Genomic DNA, 26,151 nt, shown 5'->3' with positions numbered 1-26,151 from the left:
AACCGAGAAATTGCAAAATTCAAAAATTGAATAATAAATAGGAGTAAACTAAAAATTCCCAAACTAAAATTTCGAAAAACTGAGAATTCGAAAGTTGAAACAGCAAGAAATTATGCTCGAAACGCGTCAAAATAGTTATTTATGTTACAAGTGTTGAAAACAGTCCATTGCATTACGAACGGGAATACGGCGCGAGACGCAGTCGAGCGCTGTATGTAAGTGAGTAATGCAATGGAGTTTTCACACGAGTATCATACAATATTTTTTGCGCTGCCTTTTTGAAAAAATGATATTTTTCAATCGCTAAAAGAATAAATATTATTGAACCGAAATTATGTTGGTATTGAATTTATCACCAAATACGTCAAATACCAAATTGTCAATTTGTCCGGGCTAGATTTTGAATTTCAAAGTTGAAATGGAAATTCCTCCACATATTCAGCAAATTGCTGCTAAAGCAACATCAAATTTGTTGCCTACAAAATCCGCAAGTCGGTATGAGGCAGAATATCACAAATTCATTCAATGGTGCGAAGAAAATGAAATTCGTGAATTTTCGGAAACAACGCTTTTGGCCTATTTCCAAATCAAGTCGGAAATTATGAAAGCTTCCACACTGTGGACAATATATTCAATTTTGAAAACTACTCTTGGCCTCAAAAATAACATAGATCTTTCGAAATTTCATAAATTAACAACGTTTTTAAAACGGCAGAATGACAATTACAAGCCTAAGAAGTCTGAAATACTGACAGAGTCCCAAGTGGAAACATTTTTAAATACAGCTCCAGACGAGAGGTTTTTAATGATTAAGGTACAAACGTAATTTTAACTTTATTTATACATACAGTAATTTACTACAATACAGACATAAAATTTTTAAACAAAGATCTAAAATTAGTATTATGTTGTAGACTGCTCTGATCATTGCAATATCTGGAGCTTGCAGACGGATGGAACTTACAAATCTTCTGACAGATAATGTTACGTTCATGCCGCATCAAATTGTTGTGACATTATGCAACACAAAAAATAAAACTAATCGCACCTTTGTTATAAACAATGAGCAATGGCTGTTGGTAATTCGCAAGTATTACGAATTAAGACCACCAAATACTCCACATCAACGTTTTTTCTTATTTTACGGTAATAACAAATGCTCGCGACAACCAGTGGGAATGAATACGTTTGGCACTATGCCTCGGAAAATTGCTGAATTCCTTCGACTACCCAACCCGCAAAGTTATACAGGCCACTCATTCAGAAGAAGCAGTGCAACATTGTTGGCGGCAAAAGGTGTTGATTTTCTGGGAATTAAACGTATTGGGGGATGGAAATCATCCACTGTAGCAGAAGGCTATATTGAACAGTCCCTCCGCGACAAAATTGCTATAGCTGAGCAGTTAACCACTGGGTCTTCTTCAAGATCATCCCTTGACAACCCTCTACCGTCCACATCAAAGTGTACTTGGGAGCCATCGGTTGAAAACTTAAATGCCGGAGACGTTCATGGACCTTCTACTTCGACTGCGTCGATGAATGTTCAAAACAAGAATTCATCTCTTGCATTCAAAGATGTACAGGGAAATTTCACGTTCGCGAACTGCAATAATTTTACCATTAATTTTATTAATAACAATAAGTAAGTTGTTACCTCCAGATGTTTAGTTTCTTTTTTCTTGTTATACAATTCAATAAATAGTACGTTTTTTCGCAATCTTGTGATTATCATCAGCCTGAGGTCGCGAATAGTGTGAATAACGTCAAGTTTAAACGGTTTTTTTAATAAGCAAGAACTACTAACAAACACTAATAACATAATGCTGTCAACAACGTAAACCATCTAGTAGTGTCAACTGTCAAATTACTACCAATCCAAAATTTGAACAAATTCCCCTATTTAAGATTACAACTTAAATTGCGCTTTTTTAAAATTTCGAGCCACTTTTTGTTATAATAACTTTAGATACATGATTATCAATTAGTCGTAATTACTTTGTGATAATCAATTTATTTTTTCAAAGCTTAAATTCCTCGTTTGTATTTTGCGGCGCTAGATCCTTTTTCATTGCCATTACGACACGCCACGTGTCAACGTAAAATGTCAATTACAACTATGGCAGCGCAAAAAAGATATTATGACATTTTTTTCTACAGTTAAATCCATAAGGTTGTAACCACTCGTTAAATTGTAAGGTTGGCATTACAGCCAATGGTGTTTTTCACATGAACAGATTGGTAGCGGCGCATATGTCAAAATTTGACAATTACGCACGAGAGAGTTTTATTTAAATATCTCACAGTTTGTTATTAAACCATACCATTGAAAAATGGTACCGACACGGCATATTGTGGTAAATAAGCAGATGAAAATGGCACTTGCCAACTGCCACAATGAATTGAAACTTGCTTATCCCCATCCTCCCGAGAACTTGAATTCAAGCTTGTAAAAATCTTTTCAGTATGTAGTTATTCTTATACCATGGAAAGAGAGTACTATACTATGAGAGTAACGTATCGACATTCGGAACTTTTTTCATGTTATTACAACATGGTGGTATGTCGAACGACTTTTAGTTTTAACTATCTCAAGTTGAAAGTGTATATCTCGCTTTTTAGTACAACATTGTCTTTTCAAGTTTTATACCCACTCTTTATATCCTACACAATACAACTAAATGTCCCTCATTAAATTCAAGCACTGCATACTTTCCCTGTAAACTTATCATTAATTCCTATCCTTTCCATAGTGTTCTCGATGTCAAGCCCACAAAATTATAACCCAACACCAATCTGGAGAACCGTTACAAGAAGCAAAGTGGAAACCAAAACAAAAATCGCAGTGGTATTCAAATTTGGAATTTAAAGAAGATCTAACCTACCGTATATTTGACAAAAACAAAAAAAAATGAGTTTTTTACTCTTCAGGATTTGTTTATTTTTGCGAAAGAACATCCAGAATATACAGCAAGTTTAAATACTTTACGTTGAGTATTAAAATCCATGGGATTCAGATTTAAGAAAGTTAACAACAGAAAAATAATTGCTTTTTGGTTATTTGGTCTATGTGTTCCCAATGTTTCTAACCACTCCTGTAACAGTAAGTTTAAATAAGCCGTCAAATTATTTTCAACATACCTATTATTTTAGCCTCTGAATTTTGTGAAGTTACATTTTGTTCATTATTACCACTAAAATCGTCAGGACGGAGGAGCATAGCCAGACCTATCGCCTTCAACCAAATCCCTTGTACATTTTGTAAATAATAAGTAGTACCAAATATTAGAGTTATTAAACATAACATTAAAGACTTGTTGGTGTCCCATTTTTTTGATGAAAAATTGGTCATCCATTGCAACTAATTAAGGTGATCTACCCATTATAGACAATTTTGGTGTTGCTCGCGAGATTGATCATTTCAGTCGAGAGAGCTGATCCTTCGAGTCATAGTTAGCCACACATATAATTATCACGTATACTCATGTACAATAATTTAAACAAATTCTGAATATCTCAGTTATTCCCCATCTGTAAAGTAATTTTTATGAAGCAGCAACAATAAATAAATCAATTCACCTTGTTTTTTTACCAGCCCAATATTTGATTTCATTCGTGACCACAATATTTTTGGGTTCATTTTATCGTAATTCGTAAACGTATCGACTGCAAGTCTAAATTACAGCAGGTGGCATTCTTTCTACAGATGAAAGATAAAACACGTTTCTATTTATCGTTGCTCTTGTATTATAATTACCATGAAGACTCAGGTTATCCTGTTTTTATTGAAAATTGTTTATCAGTTTTTACAATATTGCGACAAGTTACAATGATAATTATGAAATAACCTGTGCAGGAGTGCAAGAATTGCAGTGAAGTCGAACGTAATCATGTGTCGCGAATACATGAATGAACTGACATTATATTGACAGGTCACCAAATATGTCACCAGGTTATTAAAAGACAGATTTACACTGAATAATTTTTAAAAATTTACACTAGGGAGTGGTTACAACCTTATGGATTTGAGTTTAGTTAATTTTATTCCTAGTTAGAAACAAACACTGTTGCCAATATAAATCGAGGAGTCCTCAACCGTCATTTAATTTAAACTATGACGCTTCTCTACGTTCTCTGCTTTTAGTAACTTTCTAGGGACTTTTCTATTTATTGATTGACAATTGACATATAGGTTATAATTTTGAAAATGGATCAGAACGACTCCGAATTTTCGAAAAACTACCAAAAATCGCTCTTTACCGACAACGCAGAAACCGCAAGTCAGCGTGCTGGTATCCAACGAAAATGCCTAACCCAAATGTACAACTTTTCATTATCCAAGTAAGTACAAAATTATCCACAAACACATCTGACCACAACTTTTAGACTAGACGACGCCAGCAGCTGCCACCTCCTCGAAAAAAACCTTCACAAATACTACGCCACCCTCGACGAAGACCCCACAAAAAGCACCTTCTTGTATAACGACAAAATCAAGACAATCCTCGAAAAACACAACATCCGGACACCCGTCCCTCTGAAAACTAACATCGAAAACGTCGACCTTAAATCCATGCTCAAGCGATTACCGTGCTATCAAAGCAGCGACTTCACCTGCACGACAACAGAAGCCGCCTTGAAGACAGATTTCGACACTTTTGTTGACGCTTTCAAGAAAAAGAAACCAGAAAGAGCTGTTAATCAACCACGAAAAGTATGTGAGCTAAAGCCACTATCGCGTTCAAACTCAGACGACAGCCCCCAAACCGCGTCTTTCAAGACCGCCAGAGACGAACTCCAAGCACAAAACGCCAAGAAAAACGCTGGCACGAAACGCAAACTCGGAATCCGTAGAAACGTCAACAGTAAATTCGTGCCCCCTTTACTATCCAACAGCAGTGAAGAGGCTTCAAAAAGCGAAGAATGGCCCGCGGAAGTCGACGATCGTTTAAAAAACATTGACCCAAAAATGGTCGAGTTGATAAAATCGGAGATCATGGACGTGGGGGCGACGATTGAGTGGAACGACATTGCTGGATTGGAATTCGCGAAAAGCGCGATTCAGGAGGCTGTGGTGTGGCCTATGCTGCGACCTGACATTTTCACGGGGTTGCGCCGCCCCCCGAAAGGCATTCTGTTGTTTGGGCCCCCAGGAACCGGGAAAACTCTAATCGGGAAATGCGTGGCGTCCCAAAGCAAGTCCACCTTTTTCAGTATTAGTGCATCTTCGTTGACTTCCAAATGGGTCGGTGATGGGGAGAAAATGGTGCGGGCTTTGTTTGCAGTGGCCAGGTGTCACCAACCGGCGGTTATTTTCATCGATGAGATTGATTCTTTGTTGTGTCAGCGGAGCGAAAGCGAACATGAGAGTTCGAGGAGGATTAAAACCGAGTTTTTGGTGCAGCTGGATGGGGCTACCACTGACAGCGAAGAGCGGCTGTTATTAATTGGGGCCACGAATAGGCCGCAGGAGTTGGATGAAGCCGCTAGAAGGAGGTTTGTGAAAAGGCTCTACATACCTTTGCCGGATTTTGAAGCTCGATTTCAACTAGTCAGTCGATTGATAGTTAAAGAGAGACACGATTTAAACACTGAGGATTTGAAAAGGGTCGCGGAGTTGTCTGACGGGTATTCCGGGGCTGATATTCGCTGTTTGTGTTCGGAAGCGGCTTTAGGCCCCATCAGGTCGATCCACATGAGTATGATCGAAAAGATTCAAGCTGACGAGGTACCGTTTATTACAATTTAAACAAAATGGGGTTTAATAAGGTGATTGTAGGTCCGAGCGCTCAGTATGGACGATTTTCACAAAGCTTTCATGAGGGTAAGGTCGAGCGTCGCTCCTAAGGATTTAGAACAGTACCTGGTATGGGATAAGACTTACGGTTCAGGTTTATAAATGAACGTTTTCTTGTCCTTCTTCTAATTTATTATTGCTGAAATAAAAATGTTGAACGAAAGTCTATATTTACTAAGTAGGTAACAGGAACAACTAAATTACTTCTTGCTTTTTTTGGGTCTTAGTGCGAAGTACGCTATTAGGAGTCCGACGGAGGCGTAAGTGGCCATGGCGACCTGCAACATTTCGATAAATCGATAACTGAAAATTTTAACATAACCTCGCTTTATTGACATTTTGAATTTCATAGCCACCTGCGACCATCGCGCGACTGACTAAAAATGGTCATTTTTGGCCACTTTTCCAAAACTTTGGTTGATTTAAACTGTGCAACCGTTGTGCAAGGTATTGGCGGGGTCCGCATTTACAAGTTGACCGATAAACGACAACCTTCACGTAATTTTCCGAAATTTGAGGTTATGTTGCAAACGAGAGTAAAAACTCGTCAAATGGGCGTTAATTCTTCCGAAATAACGCTAAATTACGCAAAGCACCCCTATTATGCAACAAACTTACGTTCGCCCTTCCTCTAGTGGTCTGCGCGTTGAAAATCTTGGACAACCCCGAAAGTTTCGCTTCTTCTGCTGCCTCGCTTCCCCCGGCCATTGTCTAAACAAACAACCCCATTTTACCCTTATTATCACACATAAGCCGAAAATACTCACAATTTTACTGATTTAAATTCTTGAAGATATTTCTTTCCACACTAGAATTTGCCGATGACTGCTGTGGTTGGCTGTGACTGCGCGTACGTCTCTGTCGCACTCGCAGCGAGTTTCGCGTAGTCAAAAAGAGACAGAAAACGGGAGGGATGTTTATTCGTTCGTCTAGTTACATAAGTGCAGTATTGCCAATACAAGAATTTCGGTTATGGCGGGACCCTTGAATTACTTTTGATCACAGTTGCATTTGCAGAGTTTCTGGAAGAGAAACGCGCCACCGAGGAAAGCGAACGTGGCTTTGGCTACCTGAAAGAGTCGTTAATAGGGTGAAACAACAGACTTTGACTTACATTTGCGCGTCCGCGGATTGTTTTGCTGTTGAAATAGCGCGAAATGCCTTTTAATGAAGGGTCATCATATGGTTCTAAGTCATTCGCCATAACTTTGACAAGGTTCGGAGATGACGGGAGTCATAGATTACTACATTTTCTAAACTATGTTTGTGTAAACTGGGGGACAAAGGAGTGGTGTTCGGTGTTTCGTGGGTACATGGGACGCCAAAGGTATGGAACTGACTGTTGACAATAAAGGTGTTATACCGTACATATTTATTAAACAATTACGTTTAAATGGAGTAAGAACTGCAACTAAATATCGACTAGACAGCTAAACTACAAACTAAAGTGAGCTTAAACGTAATACACGTCGAAATGATCTGCTGGAGCTAAAACAGTAGCAAACACGGTGGCCCTTAGCAAATATACAGCTTGTCTGATACATCCATTGTAAAATAGTGTAAAAAGTTAACTTTATGAATTGACCATCTTATTTAGAAAGTATCAACATTAGCCTAATTTAAAATCAGTCATTACTCAAGGAATGTACTCCTACTAAAAACAGAACATCACGAGATCCCTCTGAGACAGTTTCAAATGCAAGCCAAAGCTCTGAGTGTATTTATCGTTATAAAATAATAGGAACACATAAAACTAAGCATTATTTCTTTCAGAAAAAAAAAAACAACTCCTAAACACTCACTAAATAATTTATGACAACTTAGACTAAACAAGTCATAAAAATAACAGTGGACGGGTCCGTAGATATTAGTTACTGCTGTCCATCTCCGGATCGCTTTCAGCGTCCGAACTGGAACTGACGGCGAGATCCCCCGCCATGGCGACCCTGGCGTATTCGTCTTTGTCGATCGACTTACAGAAGTGAATGGCGTACTTCAATTTTTGTTGCAAAACGTGCTAAAACCCACACTTAGTACGTTAACTCTGATCGAACCCGACTTACCTTGCACGAGTATCGAGGCATTTTAAGCAAGAAAAAGCAGGTGTAGCTTTCCGGTAAGAAATGATCCGGCGGATTATACTTGTCTAAGATTTGTATAACGAAATCTCGGCCTCGGAAGTCGGCTATGGTTCGCGGTAATCGCGTCCTGCCCCACACGAAGCGCAGGAACAGGGAGCGCTCCTGATTGGTGAACTCCTCCATTACTTCCCAGAACCACTGGATGAGGGGGGCGCTGCTGTCGACGCCTTTGTACGTTGCTACGGATTTTAGGAGGTTGAGGGGGATGTCGGGGGAGCCGCAGACCATCGTTTCGAGCTCGTAGCCGCTGAAGAGGGAGAGGAGGGGCACGGGGACCACCTTGGACATGCCGTCGCGGACGGCTTTGACTTGTTCGTCGAATTCATGCAATCTAAAAAAACAATTCATCAGCGACATCTGTGATATCAGCGCAAACTACGCAATATTCACGAGTTATATAAAGGGGACGCCGAATTACGTTTTCATTATTCCATTTTTTGCTTTGCTAGTTCTCCGATTTTGCAATTTTTTGAGTTTTAAACGTTCAGTATTTTTAATTTTTCAATTCGTGCTTTTTTATTTTTCAGTAAAAGAACAAATTTATCCCAACTAAAATATTGGAAAATCGGAAAATTGTATCACTGAAACAATGAAGAATACGAAACTTTTAAAATTAAAAATGCAAAAATTTCAAAATGAAAATTGAAAAACTAAAAAATCGAGACACCGAAAAATTGAAAAAATCAACAAAAAGAAACAATTTTGAAGTTTTTCAATATAAAATTCTTCAAATTCTCAATTTTTAATTCTTTATTTTCTCGATTTTTCGTTATTTAATTGTTCAACAAAAGGACAATTTTATTCAAACCGAAATTTTGAAAAATTCAAAAATTTAAAAACCAGAAAATTGTATCATTGAAGCGTCTAAAAATGATTGAAAATTGAAGAATCAAAAAAATTTAAAAATTGAGAAGTCGAAGAACTGAAAAATAAAGAAACATTGAAAAAAAAAAAACGAAAAAATGAGAATCAAAAATTGAAAAATGAATGTTGAAAATGAAAAAAAATGAGAAATTAAACAAGTAGATAATTGAAAAAACAATTGAAAAATTGACAAAACGAAAAACAAAAATAGTATTCTCTTTTACTATTTCTTAATTCATAGTTAGATTTTGATTTTTTTTTGTATTTTTGATTGTTTAATTTATAGAAACATGGAAAAATTGAAAAATTGTAACATCGAAAAGACGAAACACTGAAAAACCGAAAAAAAAAACCGGAGAAATCGAAGATTTGAAAAAATAGAGAAAATGAAAAATCTGATAATTGAAAAGCCAAGAATTGTACACTTGAAAAAAAAAAAAAACGTAAAATTGAAAGCTGAAAAGGTTATGAATTAAAAATTGAGAAATGAAAAATCGAAAAAACGAAAAATTGGAAAAATTTGACCGAAAAATAAAAATCATAATGAAAATCGCAAAATTAACAATTAAAAAAACCAAAAATTAAAAAATCTCTAATTGAGAAAATAAAAAATCGAAGAAACAAAATAATTTGGAAGTATATACTTTATTTTTAATTTTTCAACAAAAGGATAAACTTATTAAAATTGAAATTTTAAAGAACCGTAAAATTGTAACACTGAAACATCGAAAAATTGAAAAATCAAAAAATTAAAAATTGAAAAACTAAAGAAACTCAAAATCGAACAATAAAGAGGTCAACAATTGGAAAAGCAAAAATTGTAACCTTAAAACTTGAGGAACTGAAAAAACAACTGAATATTTGAAAAATTGAAAAAAAGACACTCTAAAATCGAAAAACTGATTAATTAAAAATCCAGAAATAGAAAAATACGGAAACAAAATTTTCTAGAAATCGAAAAATCGACAAATTCTAAAATTCAAAAGTTGAAGAATCGAAAAATTAAAATATCTAGACACTAAAAAATCGAGAAATACAAAACATTTAAACTGAAAAATCCAAAAATGTCAAAATAACCATCGAAAAACTGTAAAATTAAAAAATCGAAAACTGAAAAATTAAAAAATCGGATAACGAAAAAATCAACAATTAAAAATTTAAAAATCTCGAACTGAAAAATAAAAAATCCAAGAAACAAAATAATTTGGAAGTACTTTATTTATAATTTTTCATTTTCTCAATTTTTCGTTTTTTCATTTCTCAACAAAAGGACAAACTTATTAAAAGTGAAATTTTAAAAATTTAAAAAATCGTAAAATTGTAACACTGAAACATCGAAAAATTGTAAAACTGAAAAATTGAAAAATCAAAAAATAAAAATATCTTAAAATGGAAAAATCGAAAAAACGAGAAACTGTCAAATGTGAAAATTATAACATTGAAACCTGAAAAAACTGACGAAATAAAAATCGAGAAAATGAAAGATCCACAAAACTAAGCAATTCTGCAATTTTTCGATATAAAATTTTTCAAATTTTCGATTTTTATTTCGTCATTTTCTCAATTTGTCACTTTTTAATTGTTCAACAAAAGGACAAATTTATTCAAACCGAAATTTTCAATTAAATTGAAAACTCAAAAAATTGAGAAATCGAAGAATTGAAAAAATAAAGAAAACTTGAAAAAACCGAAAAAATGAGACTTAAAAACTGAAAAATGAAACTTGAAATAACGAAATTTAAAAATCGAAAAATGAAAAAAATTGAGAAATTGAAAAAACAATTGAAAAATCGAAAAAAACGAAAAACAAAAATTTCTATAAATTAAATAATCAAAAATACAAAGATTTTAAAATGAAACTTGAAATATCGACAAAACGAAACAATTCTGCAATTTTTCGATATAAAATTTTTCAAATTCTGGATTTTTATTTCTTCATTTTCTCGATTTGTCATTTTTTAATTATTCAACAAAAGGACAAATTTATTCAAACCGAAATTTTGAATTGAATCGAAAACGCAAAAAACTGAGAAATCGAAGAATCGAAAAAATAAAGAAAACTTGAAAAAACCGAAAAAATGAGATTTAAAAACTGAAAAATGAAACTTGAAATATCGAAATTTAAAAATTGAGAAATCGAAAAAAACGAAAAACAAAAATCTCTATAAATTAAATAATCAAAAATGCAAGGATTTTAAAATGAAACTTGAAATATTGAAAAATTGAAAAATCGAAAAATTGTAATATTGAAACCTGAAAACCCTGATTAATTAAAAATGGAGAAATTGAAAAATCGATAAAACGAAGCAATTATGCAATTTTTCCATATAAAAATTTTTCAAATTCTGGATTTTTGTTTCTTCATTTTCTCGATTTGTCATTTTTTAATTGTTCAACGACAGGACAAATTTATTAATATAATCGAAATTTTGATTTAAATTGAAACTTCAAAAAACTGAGAAATCGAAGAATTGAAAAAATAAAGAAAACCTGAAAAAACCGAAAAAATGAGACTCAAAAACTGAAAAATGAAACTTGAAATATCGAAATTTAAAAACTGAAAAATCGAAAAATGAAAAAATTGAGAAATGAGAAATTGAACAATGGGATAATTGAGAAAACAATTGAAAAATCGAAAAAAACGAAAAACAAAAATTTCTATAAATTAAATAATCAAAAATACAAAGATTTTAAAATGAAACTTGAAACTTGACAAAACGAAGCAATTCTGCAATTTTTCGATATAAAAATTTTCAAATTCTGGATTTTTATTTCTTCATTTTCTCGATTTGTCATTTTTTAATTGTTCAACAAAAGTACAAATTTATTCAAACCGAAATTTTGAATTGAATTGAAAACTCACAAAAACTGAGAAATCGAAGATTGAAAAAATAAAGAAAACTTGAAAAACCGAAAAAATGAGACTTAAACTGAAAAATGAAACTTGAAATATCGAAATTTAAAAATTGAAAAATCGAAAAAAACGGAAAACAAAAATTTCTATAAATTAAATAATCAAAGATACACAGATTTTAAAATGAAACTTGAAATATCGAAAAATTGAAAAATCGAAAAATTGTAATATTGAAACCTGAAAACCCTGATTAATTAAAAATCGAGAAATTGAAAAATCGACAAAACGAAGCAATTCTGCAATTTTTCGATATAAAATTTTTCAAATTTTGGATTTTTAAATTTTTATTTCTTCATTTTCTCGATTTGTCATTTTTTAATTTTTCAACAAAAGGACAAATTTACTCAAACCGAAATTTTGAATTGAATCCAAAACTCAAAAAACTGAGAAATCGAAAATTGAAACAATAAAGAAAACTTGAAAAAACCGAAAAAATGAGACTTAAAAACTGAAAAATGAAACTTGAAGTATCGAATTTTTTTTATTATAGAATTAGCGTTAAGCTGTCAGTCGAAATAAAAAAATAACAACAATGCCATTATTGATTTTAAACCCTCTCTGATACTGAATTACACATTAAAAAAATATCTATGAATTTGTGACATCTGATTAACGTTAGATTAAATTGTTAAGATAAGTAAGACATGAGGCACAAAAAGGGGGAAACCAGTTTTCACATATAAATCACTCAATGAAAAAATATAAAATTAAATTATTGAGTTAATTAATTAACCAAAATTACGCGAAACTAAGTAATCAAGTGAATTTAAAACAGTTTAAATCCGTTATTAAATACGCAATCACAGTACTAAATTCCTTTCCATCTTTCCCGAGATAAGTATTGGGGATTTTGTATTGTTATGATTAGATCAGATCCTCTCTATCTACTCCTAGCATAACAAATAAACGATGTGTTTGTGGCGAAAAATAACTTTATTTTTTCTTATGTTGTATAGAACGATATTCGAGTCATGTAAGTACCCCTTAATTATTTCTAGTCTGCTCCAACACGTCCAGGTTACTATATTTGTTATAACCTGAATGTCCCTTACAGTAAGGCAAATGTGGATAAGGGTGACCACACGCCCATACCGGATGCTTTATATTATACGGGATTTAAAAATGGTTGGATTTTGCTTCGCCGTAATTATTGTAATAGGGGGAATAGTTGTTTATCAAAGTGAAATATGGACAAGGTTGAATGAGCTGAAAAACGGATAAACCAGAAGTGTGTATGATATCTGGGACTTCGAATATTAGAATATTTTAAAAGTTTTTTTTTAAACGTCTTTATTTTTTATAAACATTACATTTACCTAGTAGTGTCAACCAAAAAAAAAAAAAAAACCTGATATGACGTCATCTTAATGTACGTAAAGAACCTTTCACACTTCATACCAGATAAGATTAGTGACAAAAAGCAAAAACAATATCAATCAAAGATTAATAAAACGATCGCACCCACAACGTCTTCAAGTTTATTAATTCCTTTGTTCGAGTATTGAAAAATTCATTGCAAGATGGCTCCCAACGAGATCAAAAAAGCCATGAAAACAGGAGGTAAGCGGTAGTTATCACAATTTAACCGCTAAAATAAATGTGCCTATATTTCAGTGAAGCAATTTTTCAAGAAAACAAAAAAACAAATGCGACAAGATGGCGGTGATATTTCGAAGATTATACTGATTCTTTCTTTCGTGTTAGTGCCCGCTTTGATTTGTTTTTTAAAGGGTTTTACCGAAATTATCAAGGTGGAATCCAACCGCATGATGTCCGATTGCATGGAACAGGACTCTTGTACCTATCGTCCCTGGGTACCTAACAGGGTTCGGAAATCGCTGGTTCGAGTTTTTGAATATGGTTGAAAAAACAGTAATAATGATGTCTTCATATTGTAATTGTGATGTTTATTATAGCTTTTTAAAATTATATAAATATACCAATGTTAAAAAAACACTTAATATGACCAATATATATTATTTTAAAGTTATACTGTTTTTTTGTGCCTGTAATGTATATACCACATAGATTGCACAATTTTTGCAACAATAAAATAATCTTGGATTATTATCTTCCAACCGACGTTAGAGATAGAGATAGGACACAAGGATGCAACATTCCTGATATTTCATCATCTTTGTAATTATTAATTTAACTACATAACATGTAGTCAATTTAAAAAAAGAACGCCTGTTAAAAATTTGAAAATTTAATATCATCTTAAAAATTGTCATTTTTAAGTTCATCTATTCTGGAAAAATTGTTGAAATTTTTGAAGAAATGAAGCCGAAATTAACTTCTACAAGTCGAAGTCTTCAAGAAAATGTCTGTCGGTTATTTTGGAAGGGTGCTCGAATAACTAAAAAATTCATATTAAAAAATTGAGATTTTTGAAATTGCCTAAAAATCATCAAAAAAATTCATTCCGACGAGCTGATTCGACAAACATAACGTTTTGACAACCGAGGACCAAAATTTTCGAAAAAATAGGTAAAATTCGGTCCGAAAATAAAGTTTTTTAAAGATCTCGAAAATTTTCATTTCTTGTTTTATCGATTCGACAAAAATTGTTGGAATTTTTGAGGAAATAAAGCCGAAATTTATTTTTACAAGTCGAAGTCTTCAAGAAAATGTCCTTCGGTAATTTTGGAAGGGTGTTCGAAAAATGGTCAAAAATTCATATCGAAAAATTGAGATTTTTGAAAAGTTGCCTAAAAATCATCAAAAAACTCAGGAAAATTCATTTGAACGAGCTGATTCGACAAGCATAACGTGTTGATGGCCCAGTACCAAGATTTTCGAAAAAATCGGTAAAATTCGTTTGAAAATGAATTTTTTTAAAGATCTTGAAAATTTTCATTTCTTATTTTATCGATTCTGGAAAAATTGTTGGAATTTTTCAAGAAATAAAGCCGAAATGAACTTCTACAGGTCAAAGTCTTCCAGAAAATGTCTTTCGGTAATTTTGGAAGGGTGCTCGAAAACTGTAAAAAATTCATATTGAAAAATTGAGATTGTTGAAGTTGCCTAAAAATCATCAAAAAAATTCATTCCGACGAGCTGATTCGACAAACATAACGTTTTGACAACCGAGGACCAAAATTTTCGAAAAAATAGACAAAATTCGGTCTGAAAATAATGTTTTTTAAAGATCTCGAAAATTTTTATTTCTTGTTTTCACGATCCTACAAAAATTGTTGGAATTTTTGAGGAAATGAAGCCGAAATTAATTTCTACAAGTCGAAGTCTTCAAGAAAATGTCCTTCGGTAATTTTGGAAGGGTGTTCGAAAAATTGTCAAAAATTCATATTGAAAAATTGAGATTTTTGAAAAGTTGCCTAAAAATCGTCAAAAAATTCAGGAAAGTTCATTTGAACGAGCTGATTCGACAAGCATAACGTGTTGATGGCCCAGTACCAAGATTTTCGAAAAAATCGGTAAAATAAGTTTGAAAATGAATTTTTTTAAAGATCTTGAAAATTTTCATTTCTTATTTTATCGATTCTGGAAAAATTGTTGGAATTTTTCAAGAAATGAAGCCGAAATGAACTTCTACAGGTCAAAGTCTTCCAGAAAATGTCTTTCGGTAATTTTGGAAGGGTGCTCGAAAAACTGTAAAAAATTCATCTTGAAAAACTGAGATTTTTGAAGTTGCCTAAAAATAATCAAAAAAATTCATTTCGACGAGCTGATTCGACAAACATAACGTTTTGACAACCGAGGACCAAAATTTTCGAAAAAATAGACAAAATTCGGTCTGAAAATAATGTTTTTTAAAGATCTCGAAAATTTTCATTTTTTATTTTATCGATTCTACGAAAATTGTTGGAATTTTTGAGGAAATGAAGCCGAAATTAATTTCTACAAGTCGAAGTCTTCAAGAAAATGTCTTTGGGTAATTTTGGAAGGGTGTTCGAAAAATTGTCAAAAATTCATATTGAAAAATTGAGATTTTTTAAAAGTTGCCTAAAAATCGTAAAAAAATTCAGGAAAATTCATTTGAACGAGCTGATTCGACAAGCATAACGTGTTGATGGCCCAGTACTAAGATTTTCGAAAAAAATCGGTAAAATTCGTTTGAAAATGAATTTTTTTAAAGATCTTGAAAAGTTTTCATTTCTTATTTTATCGATTCTGGAAAAATTGTTGGAATTTTTCAAGAAATAAAGCCGAAATTAACTTCTACAGGTCAAAGTCTTCCAGAAAATGTCTCTCAGTAATTTTGGACGGGTGCTCGAAAAACTGTAAAAAATTCATATTGAAAAATTGAGATTTTTGAAGTTGCCTAAAAATCATCAAAAAAATTCATTCCGACGAGCTGATTCGACAAACATAACGTTTTGACAACCGAGGACCAAAATTTTCGAAAAATAGACAAAATTCGGTCTGAAAATAATGTCTTTTAAAGATCTCGAAAATTTTCATTTCTTCTTTTATCGATTCTACGAAAATTGTTGGAATTTTTGAGAAAATGAAGCCGAAATTAATTTCTACAAGTCGAAGTCTTCAAGAAAATGTCTTTGGGTAATTTTGGAAGGGTGTTCGAAAAATTGTCAAAAATTCATATTGAAAAATTGATATGTTTGAAAAGTTGGCTAAAAATCGTCAAAAAATTCAGGAAAATTCATTTGAATGAGCTGATTCGACAAGCATAACGTGTTGATGGCCCAGTACCAAGATTTTCGAAAAAATCGGCAAAATTCGTTTGAAAATGGATTTTTTTAAAGATCTTGAAAATTTTCATTTCTTATTTTATCGATTCTGGAAAAATTGTTGGAATTTTTCAAGAAATAAAGATGAAATTAACTTCTACAGGTCAAAGTCTTCCAGAAAATGTTTTTTGGGGAATTTTGGAAGGGTGCTCGAAAAACTGTAAAAAACTCATATTGAAAAATTGAGATTTTTCAAGTTGCCTAGAAATCATCAAAAAAATTCATTTCGACGAGCTGATTCGATAAACATAACGTTTTGACAACCGAGGACCAAAATTTTCGAAAAAATAGGTAAAATTCGGTCCGAAAATAAAGTTTTTTAAAGATCTCGAAAATTTTCATTTCTTGTTTTATCGATTCGACAAAAATTGTTGGAATTTTTGAGGAAATGAAGCCGAAATTAATTTCTACAAGTCGAAGTCTTCAAGAAAATGTCCTTCGGTAATTTTGGAAAGGTGTTCGAAAAATGGTCAAAAATTCAAATCGAAAAATTGTGATTTTTGAAAAGTTGCCTAAAAATCATCAAAAAACTCAGGAAAATTCATTTGAACGAGCTGATTCGACAAGCATAACGTGTTGATGGCCCAGTACCAAGATTTTCGAAAAAATCGGTAAAATTCGTTTGAAAATGAATTTTTTTAAAGATCTTGAAAATTTTCATTTCTTATTTTATCGATTCTGGAAAAATTGTTGGAATTTTTCAAGAAATGAAGCCGAAATGAACTTCTACAGGTCAAAGTCTTCCAGAAAATGTCTTTCGGTAATTTTGGAAGGGTGCTCGAAAAACTGTAAAAAACTCATATTGAAAAATTGAGATTTTTAAAGTGGCCTAAAAATCATCAAAAAAATTCATTTCGACGAGCTGATTCGATAAACATAACATGTTAATGTCCCAGTACCAGAATTTTCGAAAAAATCGGTAAAATTCGGTTTGAAAATGAAATTTTTTAACTATCTCTAAAATTGTCAATTGTTTTTTGATCGATTCTAGAAAAATGGTTGAAATTTTCGAAGACTGAAACCGAAAATAACTTCTAGAAATCGAAATCCACAAAAAATATATTTTTTGGTAATTTTTGAAGGGTGCTGGAAAAATGGTCAAAAACATTGAAAGATTAAGATTTTTGAAAAGTTGCCAAACTCCCAAAAAAATCTGAGAAATACACTTCGACGAGCTGATTCCAAAAAACATAATTTGTTGACTAAGATTTTCGAAAATATCGGTAAAATTCCGCTTGAAATTTTTTTTAGTATTTCGAAAATTGTCTTTTCTATTTTATCGATTCTTGAAAAATTGTTGAAATTTTTGAAGAAATGAAGCCGTAATTAACTTCTACAAGTCGAAGTCTTCAAGAAAATGTCTTTCGGTAATTTTGGAAGGGTGTTCGAAAAATTGTAAAAATTCATTTTGAAAAATAGAGATTTTTCAAAAGTTACCTAAAAATCGTCAAAAAAAAAAAATAATAGAGCAATGCATTTCGACGAGCTGATTCGACAAGCATAACATGTTAATGACCCAGTACCAAAATTTTCGAAAAAATCAGTAAAATTCGGTTTGAAAATGAAATTTTTTAACCATCTCTAAAATTGTAAATTGTTATTTTATCGATTCTAGAAAAATGGTTGGAATTTTCGAAGACTCAAACCGAAAATAACTTCTAGAAATTGAAATCTACAAAAAATATATTTTTTGGTAATTTTTGAAGGGTGCTGGAAAAATGGTCAATAATATTGAAAAATTAATATTTTTGAAAAGTTGCCAGTCTCAAAAAAATCTGAGAAATACACTTCGACGAGCTGATTCCAAAAAACATAATTTGTTGATGGGCTAGGACTAAGATTTTCGAAAATATCGGTAAAATTCCGTATGAAATTTTTTTTTTTAATATTTCGAAAATTGTCTTTCCTATTTTATCGATTCTTGAAAAATTGTTGAGATTTTTGAAGAAATGAAGCCGAAATTAACTTCTACAAGTCGAAGTCTTCAAGAAAATGTCTTTGGATAATTTTGGAAGGGTGTTCGAAAAATTGTAAAAATTCATATTGAAAAATAGAGATTTTTCAAAAGTTGCCTGAAAATAGTCAAAAAAATTAGAGCAATTCATTTCGACGAGCTGATTCGACAAGCATAACATGTTAATGACCCAGTACCAAAATTTTCGAAAAAATCGGTAAAATTCGGTTTGAAAATGAAATTTTTTAACCATCTCTAAAATTGTAAATTGTTATTTTATCGATTCTAGAAAAATGGTTGGAATTTTCGAAGACTCAAACCGAAAATAACTTCTAGAAATCGAAATCTACAAAAAAATATATTTTTTGGTAATTTTCGAAGGGTGCTGGAAAAATGGTCAAAAATATTGAAAGATTAAGATTTTTGAAAAGTTGCCAAAGTCTCAAAAAATCTGAGAAATATATTTCGCCGAGCTGATTCCAAAAAACATAATTTGTTGATGGGCTAGGACTAAGATTTCCGATAATATCGGTAAAATTCCGTTTGAAAACGATTTTTTTTTAATATTTCGAAAATTGTCTTTTTTATTTTATCGATTCTTGAAAAATTATTGAAATTTTTGAAGAAATGAAGCCGAAATTAACTTCTACAAGTCGAAGTCTTCAAGAAAATGTCTTTCGGTAATTTTGGAAGGGTGTTCGAAAAATTGTAAAAATTCATACTGAAAAATTGAGATTTTTGAAAAGTTGCCTAAAAATCGTCAAAAAAAAAAATTAGAGCAATTCATTTCGACGAGCTGATTCGACAAGCATAACATGTTAATGACCCAGTACCAAAATTTTCGAAAAAATCGGTAAAATTCGGTTTGAAAATGAAATTTTTTAACTATCTCTAAAATTGTAAATTGTTATTTTATCGATTCTAGAAAAATTGTTGGAATTTTCGAAGACTCAAACCGAAAATAACTTCTAGCAATCGAAATCTGCAAAAAATATATTTTTTGGTAATTTTTGAAGGGTGCTGGAAAAATGGTCAAAAATATTGAAAGATTAATATTTTTGAAAAGTTGCCAGTCTCAAAAAAATCTGAAAAATACATTTCGACGACCTGATTCCAAAAAACATAATTTGTTGATGGGCTAGGACTAAGATTTTCGAAAATATCGGTAAAATTCCGTTTGAAATTTTTTTTTTATATTTCGAAAATTGTCTTTTCTATTTTATCGATTCTTGAAAAATTGTTGAAATTTTTGAAGAAATGAAGCCGAAATTAACTTCTACAAGTCGAAGTCTTCAAGAAAATGTCTTTCGGTAATTTTGGAAGGGTGTCCGAAAAATTGTAAAAATTCATATTGAAAAATAAAGATTTTCCAAAAGTTGCCTGAAAATCGTCAAAAAAATTACAGCAATTCATTTCGACGAGCTGATTCGACAAGCGTAACATGTTAATGACCCAGTACCAAAATTTTCGAAAAAATCGGTAAAATTCGGTTTGAAAATGAAATTTTTTAACCATCTCCAAAATTGTAAATTGTTATTTTATCGATTCTAGAAAAATGGTTGGAATTTTCGAAGACTCAAACCGAAAATAACTTCTAGAAATCGAAATCTACAAAAAAATATATTTTTTGGTAATTTTTGAAGGGCGCTGGAAAAATGGTCAAAAATATTGAAAGATTAAGATTTCTGAAAAGTTGCCAAAGTCTCAAAAAATCTAAGAAATACATTTCGCCGAGCTGATTCCAAAAAACATAATTTGTTGATGGGCTAGGACTAAGCTTTTCGAAAATATCGGTAAAATTCTGTTTGAAAATGTTTTTTTTTTAATATTTCGAAAATTGTCTTTTCTATTTTATCGATTCTTGAAAAATTGTTGAAATTTTGGAAGAAATGAAGCCGAAATTAACTTCTACAAGTCGAAGTCTTCAAGAAAATGTCTTTCGCTAATATTTAAAGGGTCCTCGGAAAACAGTAAAAGGTTCATATTGAAAAATTGTCTAAAAATCTCCAAAAAAAAAAAAAAATTGAAAAATACATTTCGACGAGCTAATTCGAAAAATATAACGTGTTGATGGTCCAGGACCAAGATTTCGGAAAAAAATCGGTAAAATTCAGTTTGAAAATTAAGTTTTTAAATATACAAGTATCTCGAAAATTGTCACTTCTCATCTCATTTAATCGATTCTGGATTTTTGTTTTGAAATTTTCGAAAAAACGAAGTCGAAAATAACTTTTACGAGTCGAAATCTACAAGAAAATGTTTTAGGTGCTTTTTGAAAGTTGCGCGAAAAATGGTCAAAATTTATGATTTTTGAAAAGTGGTCAAAAATTTTTCAAAAAAATCAGTAAAATTCATTTTAAATTAATTTTTTTAAATATTCGAAAATTGTTTCCCACTTTATCGATGCTGGAAGAATTGTTAGTCGAAACCTACAAGATTTTTTTTTTAATTTTTGAAAGGTCCTCAGAAAAGAGTCAAAAGTTCATATTGAAAAATTGTCTAAAAATCTCCAAAAAAAACTGAAAAATACATTTCGACGAGCTGATTCGAAAAATATAAAGTGTCGATGGTCGAGGATCAATATTTTCGAAAAAAATCGGTAAAATTCGGTTTGAAAATGATTTTGTTTAAATATCTCTAAAATTGTCAATTGTCCTTTTATGGATCCTAGAAAAATTGTTGGAATTTTCGAAGAATGAAACCGAAAATAACTTCTAAAAGTTGAAATCTACATGAAAATATTTTTAGGTATTTCTCTGAAAGGTGCTCGAAAATTAGTGAAAAAAAATGAGAAATTGAGATTTTTGAAAAATTGTCTAAAAACCCTGAAAAAATCTAGAAAATACATTTCGACGAGCTGATTCCAAAAAAAATAACGTGTTGATGGTCCAGGACCAAGATTTCGGAAAAAAATCGGTAAAATTCGGTTTGAAAATTAAGTTTTTAAATATACAAGTATCTCGAAAATTGTCATTTCTCATCTCATTTAATCAATTCTGGATTTTTGTTTTGAAATTTTCGAAAAAACGAAGTCGAAAATAACTTTACTAGTCGAAATCTACAAGAAAATGTTTTAGGTATTTTTTGAAAGTTGCGCGAAAAATGGTCAAAATTCATGATTTTTGAAAAGTGGTCAAAAAATTTTCAAAAAAAAATCAGTAAAATTCGGTTTGAAAATTAATTTTTTTAAATATTCGAAAATTGTTTCCCATTTTATCCATGCTGGAAAAATTGTTGGAATGAAACCGAAATTAACTTATTTCTAGAAGTCGAAACCTACAAGATTTTTTTTTTTAATTTTTGAAGGGTCCTCAGAAAACAGTCAAAAGTTCATATTGAAAAATTGTCTAAAAATCTCCAAAAAAACCCGAAAAATATATTTCGACGAGCTGATTCGAGAAATATAAAGTGTCGATGGTCGAGGGCCAAGATTTTCGAAAAAAATCGGTAAAATTCGGTTTGAAAAATATTTGTTTAAATATCTCTAAAACTGTCAATTGTCCTTTTATGGATCCTAGAAAAATTGTTGGAATTTTCGAAGAATGAAACCGAAAATAACTTCTAAAAGTCGAAATCTACATGAAAATATTTTTAGGTATTTTTCTGAAGGGTACTCGAAAATTAGTGGAAAAAATTAAAAAATTGAGATTTTTGAAAAGTTGTCTAAAAACCCTGAAAAAAAATCTAGAGAATACATTTCGACGAGCTGATTCCAAGAAAAAATAACGTGTTGATGGTCCAGGATCAAAATTTCGGAAAAAAATCGGTAAAATTGTTTGAAAATTATTTTTTTTAAATATTCGAAGATTGTTTCCCATTTTATCGATGCTGGAAAAATTGTTGGAATGAAACCGAAATTAACTTCTTTCTAAAAGTCGAAACCTACAAGATTTTTTTTTTAATTTTTGAAGGGTCCTCAGAAAACAGTCAAAAGTTCATATTGAAAAATTGTCTAAAAATCTCAAAAAAAAAAACTGAAAAATACATTTCGACGAGCTAATTCGAAAAATATAAAGTGTCGATGGTCGAGGGTCAAGATTTTCGAAAAAAATCGGTAAAATTCTGTTTGAAAATTATTTTTTTTAAATATTCGAAAATTGTTTCCCATTTTATCGATGCTGGAAAAATTGTTGGAATGAAACCGAAATTAACTTCTTTCTAGAAGTCGAAACCTACAAGATTTTTTTTTTGAATTTTTGAAGGGTCCTCAGAAAACAGTCAAAAGTTCATATTGAAAAATTGACTAAAAATCTCAAAAAAAAAAACTGAAAAATACATTTCGACGAACTAATTCGAAAAATATAAAGTGTCGATGGTCGAGGGTCAAGATTTTCGAAAAAAATCGGTAAAATTCGCTTTGAAGATGATTTTGTTTAAATATCGCTAAAATTGTCAATTGTCCTTTTATGGATCCTAGAAAAATTGTTGGAATTTTCGAAGAATGAAACCGAAAATAACTTCTAAAAGTCGAAATCTACATGAAAATATTTTTAGGTATTTTTCTGAAGGGTGCTCGAAAATTAGTGAAAATAATTGAAAAATTGAGATTTTTGAAAAGTTGTCTAAAAACCCTGAAAAAATCTAGAAAATACATTTCGACGAGCTGATTCCAAGAAAAAATAACGTGTTGATGGTCCAGGACGAAAATTTCGGAAAAAATGGGTAAAATTCGGTTTGAAAATTAAGTTTTTAAATATACAAGTATCTCGAAAATTGTCATTTCTCATCTTATTTAATCGATTCTGAATTTTTTTTTTGAATTTTTCGAAAAAACGAAGTCGAGAATAACTTTTACGAGTCGAAATCTACAAGAAAATTCTTTTAGGTGTTTTTATGAAAGTTGCGCAAAAAATGGTCAAAATTCATGATTTTTGAAAAGTGGTCAACTAAATGAAAAAAAATCTTACCTGAAATTCAGCGCCAACCTCACATACTCCAACCTATTCTCGAACGTAATCCTCTTATACTTCGTGCTCAGCGGCACGTCGCTCCCACACGACGACGGCGTCGAAAACGGCATCTCCAAATTCTGGAAAAGCGGCTCCTCCGAGCCCATCTCCCGAATGCAGAGCAACCCAGGCACATAATCCCTGTCGATTTCAGTCAAATCGGCCGGAGTCAACTCGATCCCCGCCAACTGCTTCCACACCGGCTCCGCCAGGTTCAAACTAAGCGGCGACCCCGTCCTGATCGCAATCCCCATCAAAACCCCCAAAAACCTAAACATGTTCAAATGCAGACAACTCTTCGCCGTCGGGTTCAGCACGAAGCAATCCCGATTGGGCCCGGCGTCGTCGCGCCCGTTCGGAGTGGGAATGAGAAGAGGGAGCGACCCGTTCTGGAGCTCGTCGCACATCTCGGCGATGCTCTCGCTGTAGCCGCCGCCGCAATCGTCCACGCTCTCACCCACGAACTCCACCTTCCAGACTCTGTGCGGCAGCGCTAGCGTCTCCGACGTCAACAGCGGCAACTTCGCCACCATCTGCCCGAACACCGACTTCATCCCGTCCACCCCCGCCAAGCCCCCTCTCGACCTCGACCTCTTCACCTGTATCCTGTTCAGCTCGATGACCGGCCCGTGGTGCTTGTCACGCACCATCGTCGCCTGCACCACCTTCCTGAACGTCGCTTCCTTGATCGTATAAATCAAAATGCTTCTCAACTCATGGAGGGAATCGGGGCCCGTGATCGGGAACATGGTAATGCACGGGCATATCAGTTCGGCGAAATGGTACAAAAGCACCAGCCGCCTGTGCAGAATCCACGGTGGAATGTCTTGCAGCAGATCGTATTCGAGGGGCGCGACCGACGGCAGGCGCGCGCACGCAGAACTCGCGTTATTGGTGGACCAGGCGAGAGTGTGGGCGGAGCCGCAGGCCACGTTCGTAATTTTTTTACCCTGTAAGGCGGACACCAGTCTCGGTCTTTGTATCGCATTGGTGGTGTCGTCCCCCAACTGGCCTTCGTCGTTGTCGCCCCACGTGAAGACCTCCCCTTCGTCGGAACAGGCCACGCAGTGCAAGGAGCCCGTAGCGATACTGATGATTTTTTTACCCTGTAGAGCGGCCACTTTCTTAGGACGGCGGACGTGCTCGCCGGTACCGTGGCCCAAACGGTGATAGTCACCTTTTCCCCTGGAAAAACGAAGCGAAATTTTGAAAATCGTACTAAGGTACTAGCGACTGCGCCACTTTTGCAGACTCACCACGTGTATACGCTTCCGGATCGCGTCAAAGCGACGGAAAACTGCGACCCGCATTCCACTTTGATCACTCCTAAACCAGCCAAGCTTTCGATTTTCTTCGGGATTTTACAACCATCGGACCCACCTCGACCTACAACACGCGTTTTCGAACCTTCACACTAAAAACAACACCAACCACTAACCCAACTTTCCGTAGTCACCATCGCCCCACGACCAGACGTTATCGTCGTCAGTTATACACAAAGTCTGGGCGTCTCCAGAGCCACAAGCGACATCTATAACTTTATAACCCACTAACTCTTCGACCAACTTCGGTTTAAGTTGATCCTCGCTGTCACCATGACCCAGTCTTCCATATCTACCTTTCCCCCACGTGTATAATTGGCCGTTGGCGGTAATGGCGGCGGAGTGGGCGCCCCCGCACGCTATATCCACGACCTCGAAACCCTGTAGGGCTTCAATCAACTTTGGTGTTTCGCAAGCGCTGCAAAAACTTTGTTACTTAAGTAGGGTGACTTAAGTAGACTTACAGTCGGTTGCCGTGACCGAGCTTGCCGTCGTCCCCTTCGCCCCAGGAGTAGACGTCGCTGTCGGCGGACAGCGCTAAACAGTGTTTGCCGCCCGAGTTCACGGCGATCTTCTTGATAAAGACGTGCTGGATGGACTCTAGTAAAGTCGGGACGAGAACTGAGTCGGTACCACCGATCCCCAGACGCCCACCGGCTCCATACCCTACACAAACCACGATTAACTACTACGTACAGCGAAAACTTGCTGGCGCCTTGTACCTGTCGCGTACACTTTCCCATCCGCGGTCACAGCAAACAGCGTCTGTTCCCCTCCTAGAAGTTGTACCGGTCTCAACGTAGACAACGCCTCACACGGAGTCGGTATTTTGACCTTGGCGCCTTCAATCCCACCCAACTGACCGCGATGGTTGTGCCCCCACCCATAAATGGTCCCCGAACCCCCCCACGACAACGTCCAGTCCTCCGGGCGCCTACAACACACCCAATCTCCAATCGACTGTTTACCCACACTAGCCTGAAACTCAGTACCTGTTTAGCCAAATTAGCAGCTGCTCGTCGTGCTCTTTCTTGAAGACGTCGTGCCTTTCGTGCTCCCACGAGTCGCCCACGCCCGAATCCGACAACTTCTTGCGTACTTCTTGACAGAAGTTGAGGGGCAAGTGGGTGCGATGGATCAAGGCCTTGGCCACTCGCGACGCGTGACAGTACTTCCGGAACCAGGACCACTTGTGGTTGTCGATTAAGCCGACCATCTTGTCGAGTTCGAGGTCGCAGGCGAGGGCGACCAATACCTGTGGTAATCGTAAAGGATAACGCACCCTATAGCGAGAGGATAGAGTCACCTTGAAGAAGTCGGAGTGCATCAGGTGCAGCCCGGCCCGCACGGACACGTCTTCGTACTCGTACTGTCTTAACAAAGCTTGCGGTAGCTCTTCGAGGAGGCTCCCCAGAGCGCTATCGGGCGCTTTTAGTTGCTCTAGCTGTAAACTGACTTCTTCGGCTTTGGCGTCGTCCCCCACTAGGAGTCGGTGTAGTCT

The 26,151-nt window shown here is 34.1% G+C and overlaps 3 protein-coding genes and 4 long non-coding RNA genes across 9 annotated transcripts in view; 3 read left to right on the top strand and 4 right to left on the bottom strand.

Moving 5' to 3' along the window:
• Nucleotides 1–815: 815 nt before the first annotated feature.
• Nucleotides 816–1,848, bottom strand: LOC135129474 (uncharacterized). Its single transcript, XR_010280587.1, has 2 exons — nt 1,655–1,848; nt 816–1,603 (listed from the first exon to the last, which is right to left on the bottom strand). It is a non-coding gene; the product is annotated as an uncharacterized LOC135129474 (long non-coding RNA).
• A 579-nt stretch (nt 1,849–2,427) lies between these two features.
• On the top strand, nt 2,428–3,313 carry LOC135129547 (uncharacterized). Its single transcript, XR_010280601.1, has 2 exons — nt 2,428–2,557; nt 2,620–3,313. It is a non-coding gene; the product is annotated as an uncharacterized LOC135129547 (long non-coding RNA).
• Nucleotides 2,910–4,021, bottom strand: LOC135129546 (uncharacterized). 3 transcript variants are annotated; one of them, XR_010280600.1, is made up of 3 exons: nt 3,755–4,009; nt 3,577–3,697; nt 2,910–3,528 (listed from the first exon to the last, which is right to left on the bottom strand). It is a non-coding gene; the product is annotated as an uncharacterized LOC135129546 (long non-coding RNA). The 3 variants fall into 3 exon arrangements; XR_010280599.1 differs by having other exon boundaries at nt 2,910–3,092; nt 3,139–3,528; nt 3,577–4,006; XR_010280598.1 differs by having other exon boundaries at nt 3,577–4,021.
• Nucleotides 4,022–4,201: 180 nt separating this feature from the next.
• LOC135129509 (fidgetin-like protein 1) lies at nt 4,202–5,896 on the top strand. Its single transcript, XM_064056674.1, has 3 exons — nt 4,202–4,338; nt 4,384–5,725; nt 5,777–5,896. The coding sequence occupies exons 1-3, from the start codon at nt 4,205–4,207 to the stop codon at nt 5,894–5,896; spliced, it is 1,596 nt and encodes a 531-aa protein (XP_063912744.1). The 5' UTR covers nt 4,202–4,204.
• A 7-nt stretch (nt 5,897–5,903) lies between these two features.
• LOC135129513 (ATP synthase membrane subunit K, mitochondrial-like) lies at nt 5,904–6,672 on the bottom strand. The gene is made up of 3 exons (XM_064056677.1): nt 6,562–6,672; nt 6,413–6,505; nt 5,904–6,072 (listed from the first exon to the last, which is right to left on the bottom strand). The coding sequence occupies exons 2-3, from the start codon at nt 6,500–6,502 to the stop codon at nt 5,995–5,997; spliced, it is 168 nt and encodes a 55-aa protein (XP_063912747.1). The 5' UTR covers nt 6,503–6,505; nt 6,562–6,672; the 3' UTR covers nt 5,904–5,994.
• A 479-nt stretch (nt 6,673–7,151) lies between these two features.
• The window catches only part of LOC135129508 (E3 ubiquitin-protein ligase HERC2), a 105,377-nt gene continuing 86,377 nt past the window's right edge, over nt 7,152–26,151 (bottom strand). The window contains 9 exon segments of the mRNA XM_064056673.1: nt 7,152–7,811; nt 7,858–8,266; nt 23,287–24,513; nt 24,585–24,714; nt 24,767–25,068; nt 25,115–25,316; nt 25,373–25,584; nt 25,643–25,905; nt 25,957–26,151. Of these exon segments, the coding sequence (XP_063912743.1) occupies nt 7,662–7,811; nt 7,858–8,266; nt 23,287–24,513; nt 24,585–24,714; nt 24,767–25,068; nt 25,115–25,316; nt 25,373–25,584; nt 25,643–25,905; nt 25,957–26,151 (3,090 nt within the window). The 3' untranslated portion in view covers nt 7,152–7,661.
• Nucleotides 12,577–13,703, top strand: LOC135129377 (uncharacterized). The gene is made up of 3 exons (XR_010280567.1): nt 12,577–12,686; nt 12,768–13,273; nt 13,328–13,703. It is a non-coding gene; the product is annotated as an uncharacterized LOC135129377 (long non-coding RNA).

This window comes from Zophobas morio, unplaced genomic scaffold, assembly GCF_036711695.1.
Source record: "Zophobas morio isolate AGI-343-1 ecotype UQ-CSIRO unplaced genomic scaffold, CSIRO_AGI_Zmor_V1 ptg000016l, whole genome shotgun sequence".
NCBI lineage: Eukaryota > Metazoa > Arthropoda > Insecta > Coleoptera > Tenebrionidae > Zophobas > Zophobas morio.
This window is presented reverse-complemented; position numbering and strand designations above follow the sequence as displayed.